Source organism: Entamoeba invadens, assembly GCF_000330505.1.
Source record: "Entamoeba invadens IP1 unplaced genomic scaffold scaff_1105074725423, whole genome shotgun sequence".
NCBI lineage: Eukaryota > Evosea > Mastigamoebida > Endamoebidae > Entamoeba > Entamoeba invadens.
The window spans coordinates 23,656-37,293 of record NW_004191806.1 but is presented as its reverse complement, the minus strand read 5'-3'; the positions used below and the strand labels follow the sequence as shown (position 1 = coordinate 37,293).

Genomic DNA, 13,638 nt, shown 5'->3' with positions numbered 1-13,638 from the left:
GAAACAATGGCTCACCATGCAGTAAAATGCCAAATTGTGTAACATGCAGTCAAACTGAAAAGTATCAATGTATTTCTTGTGAAGATAAATTTGTAGTCAATAATTATCAATGTGAATGTCCAAGTTACCTTTACCAAAACAATTCAAGTACCTGTGACGAATGTTACAACATTAAACCCAAATGTAAGATGTGTCAAAATTATGGGAATTATGGAGCGGAATGTAAAGTGTGTTATCCGCCTTTTGAACTCATTGAAGGCAGTTGCGTTGAATGTCAAAGCTACACAAATTATTTTGGAAATGTTTGTGTAAATAACAACGGAAATTGTGAACTTCAGAATGGAGAAAATAATTGTTTGAAATGTCAAACTGATTATCATTTAAGGAATAAAACATGTGAAATTTTTGAAAACAAAAATTTGTGTGAAACAAACTCAAAAATCACCTGTGAAAATTGTGGAAATGGAATCACAACGACTGGAAACTGTGAAGAGTCGAATTGTAAATATTATTATAAAAATAAAACAACGACAATATGTCTTCAATGCAACGACGGGTCCAATTTTGATACAAGTGGTGTCTGTAACAATGACAACAAAGACGACTTGTACAAAAACAGTGTAATTTTCAAATGTAAAATCGATCAATACCTCAATAATAATAATTTGTGTCATAATTGTAAAGATGATCAAACAAATAGCATTAAATGTAAAATGGTGAATTCTAAAATCCATGGCATTAATTGTGATAATAATAATGTGATTAACACAAAAGAAGACATGTGTATTTTAAAAAATAAATGTGACACAGTTGATGGAAATGACTGTGTGAGTTGTGTTGCCAAAACCAATACTTATATTAAAGAAAATGTGTGTATCAATTGTGGTTTAGAAAACTGTTTAAGTTGTCTCGATGGTAAATGTATCAATTGTTTAGACGGGTATCTATTGACAACAACCAATCAATGTGAAACAAAAGAAACATATAATTGTCAACAATCAAAATCAAACAAATGTATAAAGTGTTTGCCGATGTATATAAAAGTTGAAAAAAACACAATTGATACACAATACTGTAAATTAATTGGCAACGATGTCAAATATGCCACGAAGTCTTTTATCAATGACACAGTTGTTATATTTGAGTGTAATAATGGATTTCTATTATATGATGGGAATTGTACAAAAGAGAACGACCAACTCAAACAAATTGAGAGTGAAACAGATAGATGTCAAATTAAATCATCAAAAGGGTGTATTTCCTGTTTGGATGGATATTACTTAACAAACGGCAGTTGCAACAAATGTGAAAACAACTGTACAACGTGTTTCAATTCGACACATTGTTTGTCGTGTCGTCCAGAATTGGAGTTTTTAAATAAAGACAATACATGTGAACGAACAGAAGACTTTTTCAAAAAGTGCAAAAAAGAAATGCCAAATATGATTGGATGTGCATTATGCCAAGAGGGGTATTACAGAGAAAAAAGTGATTGTGTTACTTGTGACTCGACTTGTGCGGTGTGTAAAGATTTGAATTCGTGTATAACATGCAAACTGAATTACTTTTTGATACCATCAGAAATGTTGACGTGTCAAAGTTATTCAGGACTTGTTGGATGCGCAGATAAAACACAATTTGGTTGTGAACGATGTGAAGGGGGTTATTACTTGGACTCATATATACCTCGGTGCAAAACATGTATTGAAAACTGTACAAAGTGTATTGATCAATACTCATGCGAGGTGTGCCAAAAAGACAACATATATGTCAACAACAAGTGTGTTCATTATACTCATTTTATGTTTTGTATTGCAGCGTTTAATGGTGAATGTTTGAAATGTAGTCAAGGTAAACAACTTAGTGATGATAGAAAATCATGTGAAGACACCCCAAACACAGTTTTAATAACAAGTCTATCAGTCACGTTTGTAGTAATAGTTATTATTGTAGTTATAGTACTATTATTTACACTTTCCTATTTGTACAATTACTTTGGAAACAAAAAGAAGATGCAGAATGTTTGTGTATTCAAAATGAAGCGATCAAATATTACGTTTTATGATATCAATGAATGGCTTGTATCCAACAAGAAAACACTCGTCTTTGTTAACGATGACAATGAAAACAGCGACATTCCAGTTGGTAAAGAAACGCGCGAGGTGTTGTGTGTTGGAAACAAGTCAAAAAATGCAATTAAAATCCAGTTTAGTGTTTTAAAAGGATGTGAAAATTACAACATCAGAACGGAGCCAAGTTTGGTAAATTTAAAAAGTGGAGAAGCGTGTGAATTTGAGATGTTTTTAACACCAATTTGTTCTTGCAACATCGAAGATAAAATTGTATGTGTTGGTCTTGATATTCAAAACGGTTTACAAATGATCCAACAAATACAAATAAGTGCAAAAACCCAAATGACAACACACCTCGACTATCACGAGTTACATGAGGAAAAACGACTTGGTGAAGGCTCGTTTGGAATTGTGTATTTGGGTGAATTTCGAGGATACAAAGTTGCAATTAAGAAAATGAAAGAGGGGTGCAATGACGAAATCAAAATGAAAGAATTTGAAAAGGAAGTGAATATGTTGGACAAATTTAGAAGTGACTATTTGGTCCACTTCTATGGTGCTGTGTTCATACCAAACAAGATATGTATGGTCACTGAATTTGCTCAATTTGGCAGTTTAAACGACTTGATAAAGAACAAAAAGAAAATAACAATACAAAAAGAAATTAAAATAAAAGTCATGAATGATATGGCAAATGGGTTGCTTTACTTACACACAAACGGGATTGTACACAGAGACATCAAACCAGACAATTTACTTGTATTTTCACTTGATATTAACGACAAAGTGAATGCGAAATTAACTGACTTTGGAAGTGCAAGAAATATCAATTTATTGATGACTAACATGACATTCACTAAAGGTGTTGGAACACCAGTGTATATGGCACCTGAGGTGTTAAAAAAAGAAAAGTATAAGAAGAGTGCAGATATCTATTCATTTGGCGTCACTTTGTACGAAACGTTAAAATGGGGAGACGCGTACGATAAAAACGTGTTTAAGTTTCCATGGAAAATAGCAGAATTTGTGATTTCGGGTAAACGACTTGAGAGAAATGAAAATATGAGTGACAGTCAATATGAATTGATACAAAAATGTTGGAGTCAACAACCAGACGATAGACCAAATATTAATGAAGTCGTCAATTTATTGGAAACAAAATAAACATTAATATGGTTTTACTTTTAAATGTTTTTATTACAAATGAAACAACAATTTTAATAATCCGTGTCGTTTTTATTCAGTAAAATTACTGTAGGGTAAGTGATAAGCTAAACTTATATTTTAATGGTTAATTGACTGAAAATGGACAATATGTACCATATATTATAGTATTCAAATTACAATAAACATAATTATAAATTATAATTATAAAATATTTAAAAAATAGTAAAAATTAAAATTCCCCCCAAAAAATAATATAACAAAAATAATAAATGAAAAAACCATTAATAATGTATAGCACTTATAACATCTGAACACTGAAGTCTTGTATTTCAACTTTCAATATGAGTAATTATTATGTTCGTGATTTGTCATTTTTTTAAAAAAATATGTGTTTGTTATGATATTTAGTGTTGTTTTGATTTAAAAAAACTATTAAATAATAACATAAACAAAAATGACACATCAAAAAGAGTGCAAACTTTTTACAGAGTAAAAGTGATAAAAGACGGTCCCTCAAAAAGCAATAATTACAAACATTAAACCAAGGGAAAGGCTAATTTATGGATACACAAATAGGTTCAAAAACATAAGTAAATGAAGCTAAATTCCTTTGTATTTGTCACCCATTTTTCCCTCAATCTGTAATTGTTTTTGGTAAAAACAAAAAAATAAAAATGTACATTAACCCTAGCAAGTCAACTGAATCAACTTTTTGTGTAAAGCTGGAAAACTGGATAAGTTTTATCTATATCATAATCTATTTTTAGAATGATTAAAAACAAATTCAAAACACAAAATCAATTAGTTTTTTCGCAACCTAAGGGCATTTACAGACCAATGTTCACTATTTACATATGTTCAAAATAATATATACTTGTTATAACTAAACATGCATAAGAGTTTTTACGAAAGCGCTTTGGGATTTATCGGGTCTTCATAAATTTTATTTGTTTGTGATACACTGTTTTTAATTAAAGATCTTTTTAGTTCAAATACAAAATTTTTTAAAAAATGTTTTATCTTGAAGTAATAAAAACGAGAATAAAAATTATTCAGTTTTCACTTTGAAAGGTTAAAAGCCAATATTTAGATCAATTAATTAATTAAAAGATTTCAAGTATATACTATAATTATTTCATATTAATATTAAAAATTTTAATAAAAAAATAAAATCATTGAATATCAAACACCTGAAAAGTTAAATTAAAATAAAATCATTTAAATCTCGCACAATTCTTTTCAGATATAAATATAAAAAACACAAAACTTCAAAATACAATACTTCCAAAGATGAGTTTCGATGACATCAAGCAAATAGAACAAGTCGACTTTGATTCTACAACAAATCAAAAAGCTTTAATAATCTATTACTCCCGTAACGGGCACTCCGAGAAAATAGCCAACGACCTCCACGCTGCCATCCCATCGGACATTGTGCAGATCCAAGAAAAGGATGGGATGAACAGAAGTAGTTATACAAATTACTTTACAAGTTTCTCCGAGTCTTATTTGGGCTATGACTACTCGTCTTACCTCAAGACAGACAACCTTGCTAATATTGCCAAATACGCCGCACTCGTTTTTGTTGGGCCTGTGTGGTGCTGGGACCTTTGCGCTCCACTGAAAAACGCTTGTAAAGAGGTTCTGAAAACTGTGAAACCAACACAACACGTTTTCGTCGCTTTAAGTCTTGGGGGCGCTGGAGATAAAGGGAGCTTTGAAGTGCTTAAACAGATGTTTAATGGCAAGGCAATTGTACACGACGATTATTTGAGTTGTGTTGAGAGCGCATATGCATCTGGCGCACTGAAAGAGAAATTTGACTCATTCGTTAAAAGGGTGTTAAAAGCAGTAGAAAAGTGGTAAACTCGTTAAACGACTTCCAAATGGTATATAGTTTAATTAATTATAAATAATAGTATATAATATGTAAAAAGAATATTGATAAATGAATAATAAAAAATACTATTTTAAGTAACTATATATTTACTAGTAACTTATTATAGAATATAACTTGGTTGACTTTAATGGTAAATAATATAATTTAAATACAATAAATATTATTACAAAAAATAAACTAATTATTAGCTGTTTTATAATATAGTAACACGAAAAACCTGTCTCGTTTGGAAAAACCTGTCGCGAAGATTATTATAGTAAAAAAATATAATAAAAAAACTAGAAATGTACTAAGATTAAACCCGAATAAAATATTTGATTTTCATCCTTTTATCGGATAATTTTATCCGTTTCAATTGATTTTCTTCAATAATAATTTTTTACAATTCCGTTAAAAATGAAATAAGGTGAGTGGAACTGAAAAGAAGGTTTAAATATGAAGACCTTCCAACTCCTAGGGTTTCTATAACAGCTATTAAAGTCTGTGAACTGCGAAAAAAACAGACTCATCAAACAAACGATCTAAACATCGACGACGAAGTACAATTGTTGTTAGACTGCGAAGTCGACGAACAAATCATTTAAGAAAGTCTGTCTAAAATACGTTTGTATTTGAAGCCCGAACCCCAAACCCAAGTCTACAAGAGGAAGGAAAAAAAGCAGTAAGAACAAGACTCCTGAAGAAAAATCAATATTAGAAAAGAAACCAAAAAACCCAAGAGGTCGACCCCGAAAAGCAAATTAACTCATTTTTTGTTATTCCCTTTTGTTATTCCCTTTTGTTATTCATTTTTGTTATATATAACATAATAATAACATTTTGATGAAAAATACCAATTAATTTATTCGTTTTTTTCAAGACAGGTTTTTTCGAACGAGACACCTTTTTGTTATGACTGTAAATAAATTGATGTTGAATTTTTATTAATTTTTATTAGTATTAAAATTATTTATTTAAACCATTTAAAAATTTTTATGAATTTACTATAATAATAGTACGCACCAGTAACTTAAAATCAGGATTTTTTAAAATAAATATTGCCGAAAATGTATTATTATAACGTACTAATTTTTTAAAAAAAATGATTATTTTGTTATTAAATGGTGACGTGGGTAATTCAAATTGTGATTTTAGAAACCTCTGCTTAAAATGGTCAACAAGTATATAATTTACATATTGTTATAAATACTTATCAATATGAAATATTCAAAAACGTGAATTTTAAAAAAAATGTTAATTTCACACTTTTAAAATTTAAATAATTCCAATTATCACAGAGAATAATAATATGATAGTACTGCCCAAAGTTGCGCTCTTGCTAATACATATAAAATCACCTTCTGAATATCCAATCGACGGTCTGACTCTATTTCTTGCACATCCAAAGTAATCTTTTTCGATTTTTCCTTCCATTTCTTTGTACCCTGCGTCCACCCCCATATGATACAACACAGATTTATTATTAGGTATAAAACAATATGTCTGCACATCAACATTCCAATAACTTTCATTCGAACAATTTCCATACGCCCCGCCACCAAAGAACTCGAGTGGACCACTTTCGGTCAAATTAAATCGAATTGAATGTGCCTTCCCATCGGTCCCGTTCCACGTGTCTTTCAATTGAATTCTATTAACTCCATAATAGACGTTTGCAGAGACGTTCCAGAATTTTGTGTAATTCTCGTTAACAGCAGCGGAGAAATAGTCATTTGGAGAGTACACAAAATTATTTTTAAACACGCAGTTATTCGTATTTCCCTTCAAAACAGGCTCCTCCAAAAATTGAAGAGCGCACCCCTTTAATTTCCAAAACGTGTTAAAAATGACATTAATATCACTGTAGTGTGCTATATCACTCCCCCCAAAGTAACTGACGCCGTTATAAGTCCCCCAAATGAAATTGTTCTTGACAGTCATGTTAACAGTGGCCACCGGGTCTTTCGGCCACTTTTCGTTTCCAAAGGAAATCGCGTGGTAACTTACACTGCCACAGCCCTTGAGTGACCCATTTGATTGTCTAAAAATATTATTTTCTATTAATAGGTTTCTGCCATTGTCTGAATAAAACATGATTGGGAAGATGTCGTGAAAATAGTTACCACGGGCTATACAATTTGAACATAAAATTAAGTCCATTCCTTCACCCCAAGAATGATAAACCTCGTTGTTCTCAAAAGTAACATTCTCGGACATGATTGGACCATATGCAGATATCGCGTTGGTAGCTAAACACTGCTCCCAACCATTTGTACTCTTACAGTTCTCGTTGCGCATCACACAGCCCTCAACATAATTGTTTGAAATGTGGATGTGCCTCCCTCGTGCAAAGATAGCCCACATCGTCGAATTGTAGATCTTCATGTTGGAGATGGTGATGTTCGTACTATTCTCTATTGAAACTGCTTGATAAGTTGAGTGCTGTAATGTGAAGGGACCATCAACGTGAATATTCGAAGAGTTGACTAAAGAAAGACAGTAATAATTGCCTTGTTTTGTACCTATCGTCACTTTAGCATTGAGAGCAGCTCGTATTATTATGGGACTGGAGGGGGTACCACTAACTTTGGATGGTAAACTTTGACCAGAATATTCACCAGAATTAAACTCTATTATGTCACCAGGAGAGGCAAGTAAGCCAGCTGATTTTAAAGACGTGATGGGGCCAGTTAAACTGATTTGTATGTATTTAGAATAGCAAAGATATAACAATGAAAGTATAACAAAAAAACGTTTCATATAAAAAGTTCTCAGTTTTCGTTTATTAAATATAAATAAATTTAAAAAACTAATTCTTTTTATTATAATTTAAGTCATTTTATATACTTTGTTAAACTTTTAAAGTTGTTCATCTCTAAATTTTAGGTTTTTTATTTGTAAAATTTGGGGATTTTAATTAAAAAATAAAAACATAGAATAAAAATTTATTTATTTAAAATTGAAAATGTAAATTTAGTTGTTTTTTAAAAAAATAAATTTTAAATGTTTTTAGACTATAACAGTTATAAACTAAATAGAATCTGTCAAACAATATTATCTTATTGAAATTAAATTGCTAATTACAGTAAAACCTCCCAAGAGCGGTATCTCTGAAGAGCGGGTTTTCCCAAGAGCGGGCATTTTTTAGACTGAAACTAAAAATAGAGTTCTCTATCGAGCGGTTTATAAGGTTTGATTGGCTAAAAATGCCCGCTCTTGAGAGAACAAAATTACCACATCTCCCGCTCTTGGGAGGTTTTACTGTATTTTGTTTAAAAAATATAAAAATCAAAAACATCAATACCATTCGTTTCAAATGTCATCATTTTTAAATTGAATTATCTTTCATCGAAAACAACTCACATTTAGGGGGTGAATAAAACGTAATTTTTGTTTGGTCTTATACCATGTTTAACAATATAATTTTGCAACAGCTTTTCATATAGAGTTCAATGCTTTTTATCGAACACTAGAAATTGACTTTCGCCATTTTACTCTGAGTTTGAGTGTCGATAAAATGAATAAGATTTTTCCTTTAGAAACCAATTCAAACACTTTAAACTTTGGTAACACAACTACGTTGTTTGGCACTCTGATTTCTGTATGAACATTTAAAAAAATTAAAACCCTCAATTTAAACTCCGGACACAAAGTCCGACGTATCGGACTTTCGGATTTGTTTTTCTGCTATTTTTTAAAATTTTTATTGAAATAATTAATGAATTATGTCAAGAAAAACGGGAAATGTGCTAAATGTTATGAGCATTTATAATTCTTATATTATTTTTGATGTGTTTTTTCTTCAATTATTTATTTGTTCATCCCACAAAAACGTTCATTAAAACATTCATTGTTTTCACAAATTATAAATAAAGTAACTACTTTGTTTTGATAAGTAAAAATAGTTTTTTAGCATTAACAAAAATATGATTTTTTGATTATATTTGTTGTATAACAAAACTATAATTATAATTATAATACATTTTATTATAATCACAATAATTGATAAAAAGTGTTCCATTTACAAATGTCATTATTGTTATGTATTTCTGTGATGAAACAATAATGTAATTTGCTTTGTCTTTTCATATTATTATTAAACAAATTCTATAATAAATTAATAATGGAATGATTAAGTATTATAAAAGTCAAATAAACACAAGTGATAATTGTTAATTTTTATTATATTATAAAAAAGTATTTTTATTTCAATTAATACAGTCATTATTTGATATAAGGGAATACCGGGTACCAATGTTATTCGATATAAGGGAAAAAATGAGGAATTATATAATTAACAAAAAAATACCTCGGTTTGTTTTTTGTCACAAAAATTATTTTTTTGATTATTATTTTTTTCTAACCAAAATAAACACTTTGCCTATATCTTGAAAACAATTGGCAATTATTTTTATCTTAAATAAATAATTAATTTTATAATAAATCAAAAAACAAAGACAAATCTATTAACACAATTAACATAATAAATAAAACTTTTGTATCTAATTTTGTTTCGACTTAAAAACTTCAAATAAATCTGTTAAATCATTAAGTTTTAATGCAATCTAAATGTGTTAATATAAGAATATCATTGATGTTACGAGACAAAATAAAAATTATTGAATTAATTGATCCTTATCAAAATTCACAAAAAGTAATCAAAGTTGTCGGACAACAATTGAAAATAGTAATTTCTCCAAAGCAAGTTTATCATTTGCGTTCAATTTCTAAAGAAACATTGATAATTTTTTATCCTAGTATAAACGAATAAGAAACTACAGAACCTGGAACTTGAGGAAGTAATGATCAATTGGTTACATTAAGTTCGTAAAGCGGGAATACCAATTGATTATTATATGTTGTCAAGAAAAGTATACTTTTTAAAAGAATGCAAATACATTCATTGTATTATTTCAAAATAAAATTTTCTTGTTTATCTATTTTTATTATAATTATTGTATTTTGTTTATTTTAATTAAAAATGTTCAATTAAAAATATAATAAAACATAGTTTTTATATTAATTTAATTTAATTGACTTTTTAACTTAGTGACAAATTAATCCAATTATTACCATTTTTGGGTTTTTAAATTGAAACAACCAACAAAAAGCAAACACATAAATTTCTTTTTTTTAATTTTTTTTTCTATTATTTGGTATAAGGGCTTCCTCTTATTTTTCTCCCTTATATCGAATAAATCCTTATATCGAATATTGACTGTATTTCGAATCACCTATATTTCATCTATAAAAACAAAATTAATCAATTATTATATATTTACATTTATATAATTAATATTTTAATATTTTCAACATAACGAAAATAAAAATTGTTTTGTTACTTGTGGTGTTTTAATTAATTTCATGTGTTTCCATATAAAATTTTGATACACTTTTTAGTTTAATTTAATAATAAAATTATAATTAAGTCGTGTTTTTCGTTGTTATTGTAAAAATCAACGAATTGAAAATAAATAATTTTATTTTCATTTTTTTAAATGTTATAGTATTGATTAAATTTGCGATTTTTGTATACAATTTGGGTATGAAATTAATTATTCGTGTTTTATAAACCAAAATATTTCGTGATTTTGAAATAAGGAAATTGTAGTGTGAGTAGAAAATTAAAAATCAAAAAATAAGACGCAAAAAATCGAAATAAGGGAAAATAATGATAAGTAAAACAGGTATAAATTTCGACAAAATATATTAATATCCCGAAAAACAAAGAAAAAAATACTGTTTTAACGTGTCGGACTTTATGGCCCAAGTTTATTAAACAAAGAAAAATCAAGAATATTAAAAGTATTGCCATCAATTCAACAATATACACATTTAATAATTATTGGACTGTTGTTATAAATTTGTTTTTTGAGATTTTTGATATCTAAAGCACTTTTTACAATAACTTCTTGTATCCAAAAATCATTGATACAGTTATTATTGTAATGATTTTATCTTAATAGAGTTGGTCAAACAAATTCGGGTTTGTCAAGGTGTGACTTGTCGACCCACGTAATTTGGTTGAGCTGTTTCAATGTCAAAGAATTACAAATTAAATCCAATTTGACAGTAAAAGTGTTTAATTGCAGAAAAAACACAAACAAACAGTTTAAGTTCAAAATAAGTTTAATATACTGACTTTAATAAAAATATTTAATAAAATTCAAAATTTAATTTTTTATTGTTTTTATATAAATTTTATGGAATCTTAAATCTTTTTTGAAAAAAAAATGTTAATTTATAAACAAAATAATAAAATAAATAATCAAAACTATCTTCATGTTTAAATACAACTTCTATGTGGTGACCGACATTTTTTTCAATGCCTTCTTGTTTTTTCACAACTTTTTTGTTCGATTCATTTTTAAAAACAATTTTATTCAAATTTTGCAAATTAACCTTCAATTCTTTTTTTTCTTTTATAAAACATTTTTTGAAAAAAAAATGTTTTGTTGATGAAAACGCCAATACTTTTAGTTTTTTAATTAAAACATTTCCAAAAATTGAAGAAAAAAATAAAACCTAAAAATTATTGTTTGTGAGATTGGTTTGTTTACTGTTTGCATTTCAAAAGAGTCGCCACAAGTTAAGTTTTTTGTATAACATATCAAGTTCAAAAAAATTGTGTTTTATTTAAAACAGTAACAGTATCGTAAGGTTAACAAACTTTAGTGAACAATCAAATACACTGTCATTAAAAGTAATTTCTTTGATATCCAACCTTTTCAACACGCAATGTAGTTAAAAATACACAAAAGTTAACTTTTGCAATTTTTTGATTTGATTGTTAATCAAAATCAAATCCCTATGATTATTTCAAAAATTAAATCTTATGTTGTTAAATGAACAGTTAATGTTCACATTACTCAAATGGTAACATCTTTCTATACCAACAAAAAAAATTTAATTTGGAGACTTTGTAACAAAATCAAATGTTTAAAATTTGGCATTTACTGGATTAGGCATTGTAACGGTTGTTTCGACTGTTTTGTCAAAGTATATTGATATTATTCACAATCTATATAATTGTGTCAATATTAAAATCATGTTGAAGTGTTCTATCAGAGTTGCAAACAAGTCATGTTGAAGTATTCTATGCTTTTGTCGTTTGTTTTTTGTTAAATTTATATTCTTTATTTTTTTGTTGATAAATTATTTGTATTTAATGTTATTTACTTTTTATCTTTTTTATTTAATACAAATTTTATTAATTCTTTCTTGTTGTTTGAACAAAATGAATAACATTTAAAGCATAAACTATTTTTTGAGAGTTTGATATTTTTGAAGCATTCCTCTGTTGTTGTTTTGCTTATTCAAAGGTGTAATTTTTAAATATGATTGTTTTGTCATATGTATCAATGAAGTAATTGTCATATTTTAAGTCCAAAATGATATGACTATTTTATTTGATAGAAAACGGATACACTTATTCTTTACCTTCACTTTTCATGACACAACATCCACAATAAAATTCTTTGCCCGTCTTTTTAAAAACAACACAGAACTTCTGTTTTGAATTAGAAATGGTTTGAATTCCATTTTCGTCTGGGACACCTTTTTATTTGATACAGCACCTTTACAAATTTACTTTTGATGTTTTTTTCAAATGTGTGGAAGTCTTTAAAGACGCTGTTTTTTGGCAATCCAAATTGTCCAAAAAACTCCGATTTAAATTTAAATTCTCTAGTCATTTTTAACAAGTTTTTATATCTTTCAATCTTATTTTAGTGCTTCGGTTCAATGTCTGCAATTTTGAGAAGAAGAGGACTTTTTTCTTCGTCACACAATTTTGTTTCTAAATCGATCATCTCGTAAATATTATCATCATAGGTTTTGTAAAATGTAAGATCATCGTTTTTATTGGATTTTATTATGGTATTAATAATTTCTTTTAAAGTGGTGAGTTGTAACTGTAACTGGTGGCACTTTTGTTTGATTTCTTCTCGACGTTTATCTTCTTCATCCATCTTGTCATAGATGCGTTCGTGTATCTCCATTTGCTCCTGTAATGATTTCATTCGGTCTTCTTTTGTTATTGAAACTTCTGTGTTTGAGACATAATACTCGGACATTTTGGTGAGTGTATCTGGAGTCGAAACAAGTTGGTCTTTTGTGGTAATATATGATTTGACAAGTTCTTCAAATGTGGATTTTAGTAGTTCAGATTTCTTTTCATCTTGTAACACATAAATATCGGGTCCAAAGAGTCGTTCATGTCCTGTTGCCAATTCCGCTTCATTGAGTAACGGTCTATCCACTATTGGTAACATTTTTGTTAAACAGTTCTTCAATTTGTGAAAAATTGTAACATAGTTAATTAAGTAATAATAATAATAATTTTATTATTTGCTTTATAGCTTATTTTAGAATAATGAAAATTTGATGAGAAGCTTGTTATTGTTATTCATCTATATATTAATCAAATAAATAAGTTCGTTACAATAAAATTAAAAAACTATTGTAATTTTATTCACAATAATTTATTTATTTATCTTGTGATAAACTTTATTAAATGAT

The 13,638-nt window shown here is 28.1% G+C and overlaps 4 protein-coding genes across 4 annotated transcripts; 2 read left to right on the top strand and 2 right to left on the bottom strand.

Moving 5' to 3' along the window:
- Nucleotides 1–23: 23 nt before the first annotated feature.
- On the top strand, nt 24–3,236 carry EIN_465180 (protein kinase domain containing protein; the record flags this gene model as incomplete). The annotated part of the gene is made up of 1 exon (XM_004184818.1): nt 24–3,236. A coding segment is annotated over one exon (3,213 nt), but the record flags the coding sequence as incomplete, so codon positions are not given.
- A 1,293-nt stretch (nt 3,237–4,529) lies between these two features.
- Nucleotides 4,530–5,105, top strand: EIN_465170 (hypothetical protein; the record flags this gene model as incomplete). The annotated part of the gene is made up of 1 exon (XM_004184817.1): nt 4,530–5,105. The coding sequence occupies one exon, from the start codon at nt 4,530–4,532 to the stop codon at nt 5,103–5,105; it is 576 nt and encodes a 191-aa protein (XP_004184865.1).
- A 1,288-nt stretch (nt 5,106–6,393) lies between these two features.
- Nucleotides 6,394–7,503, bottom strand: EIN_465160 (hypothetical protein; the record flags this gene model as incomplete). Its single annotated transcript, XM_004184816.1, has 1 exon — nt 6,394–7,503. One exon carries the CDS (start codon nt 7,501–7,503, stop codon nt 6,394–6,396), a length of 1,110 nt encoding a protein of 369 aa, XP_004184864.1.
- A 5,342-nt stretch (nt 7,504–12,845) lies between these two features.
- On the bottom strand, nt 12,846–13,391 carry EIN_465150 (hypothetical protein; the record flags this gene model as incomplete). The annotated part of the gene is made up of 1 exon (XM_004184815.1): nt 12,846–13,391. One exon carries the CDS (start codon nt 13,389–13,391, stop codon nt 12,846–12,848), a length of 546 nt encoding a protein of 181 aa, XP_004184863.1.
- Between the last annotated feature and the right edge of the window lie 247 nt (nt 13,392–13,638).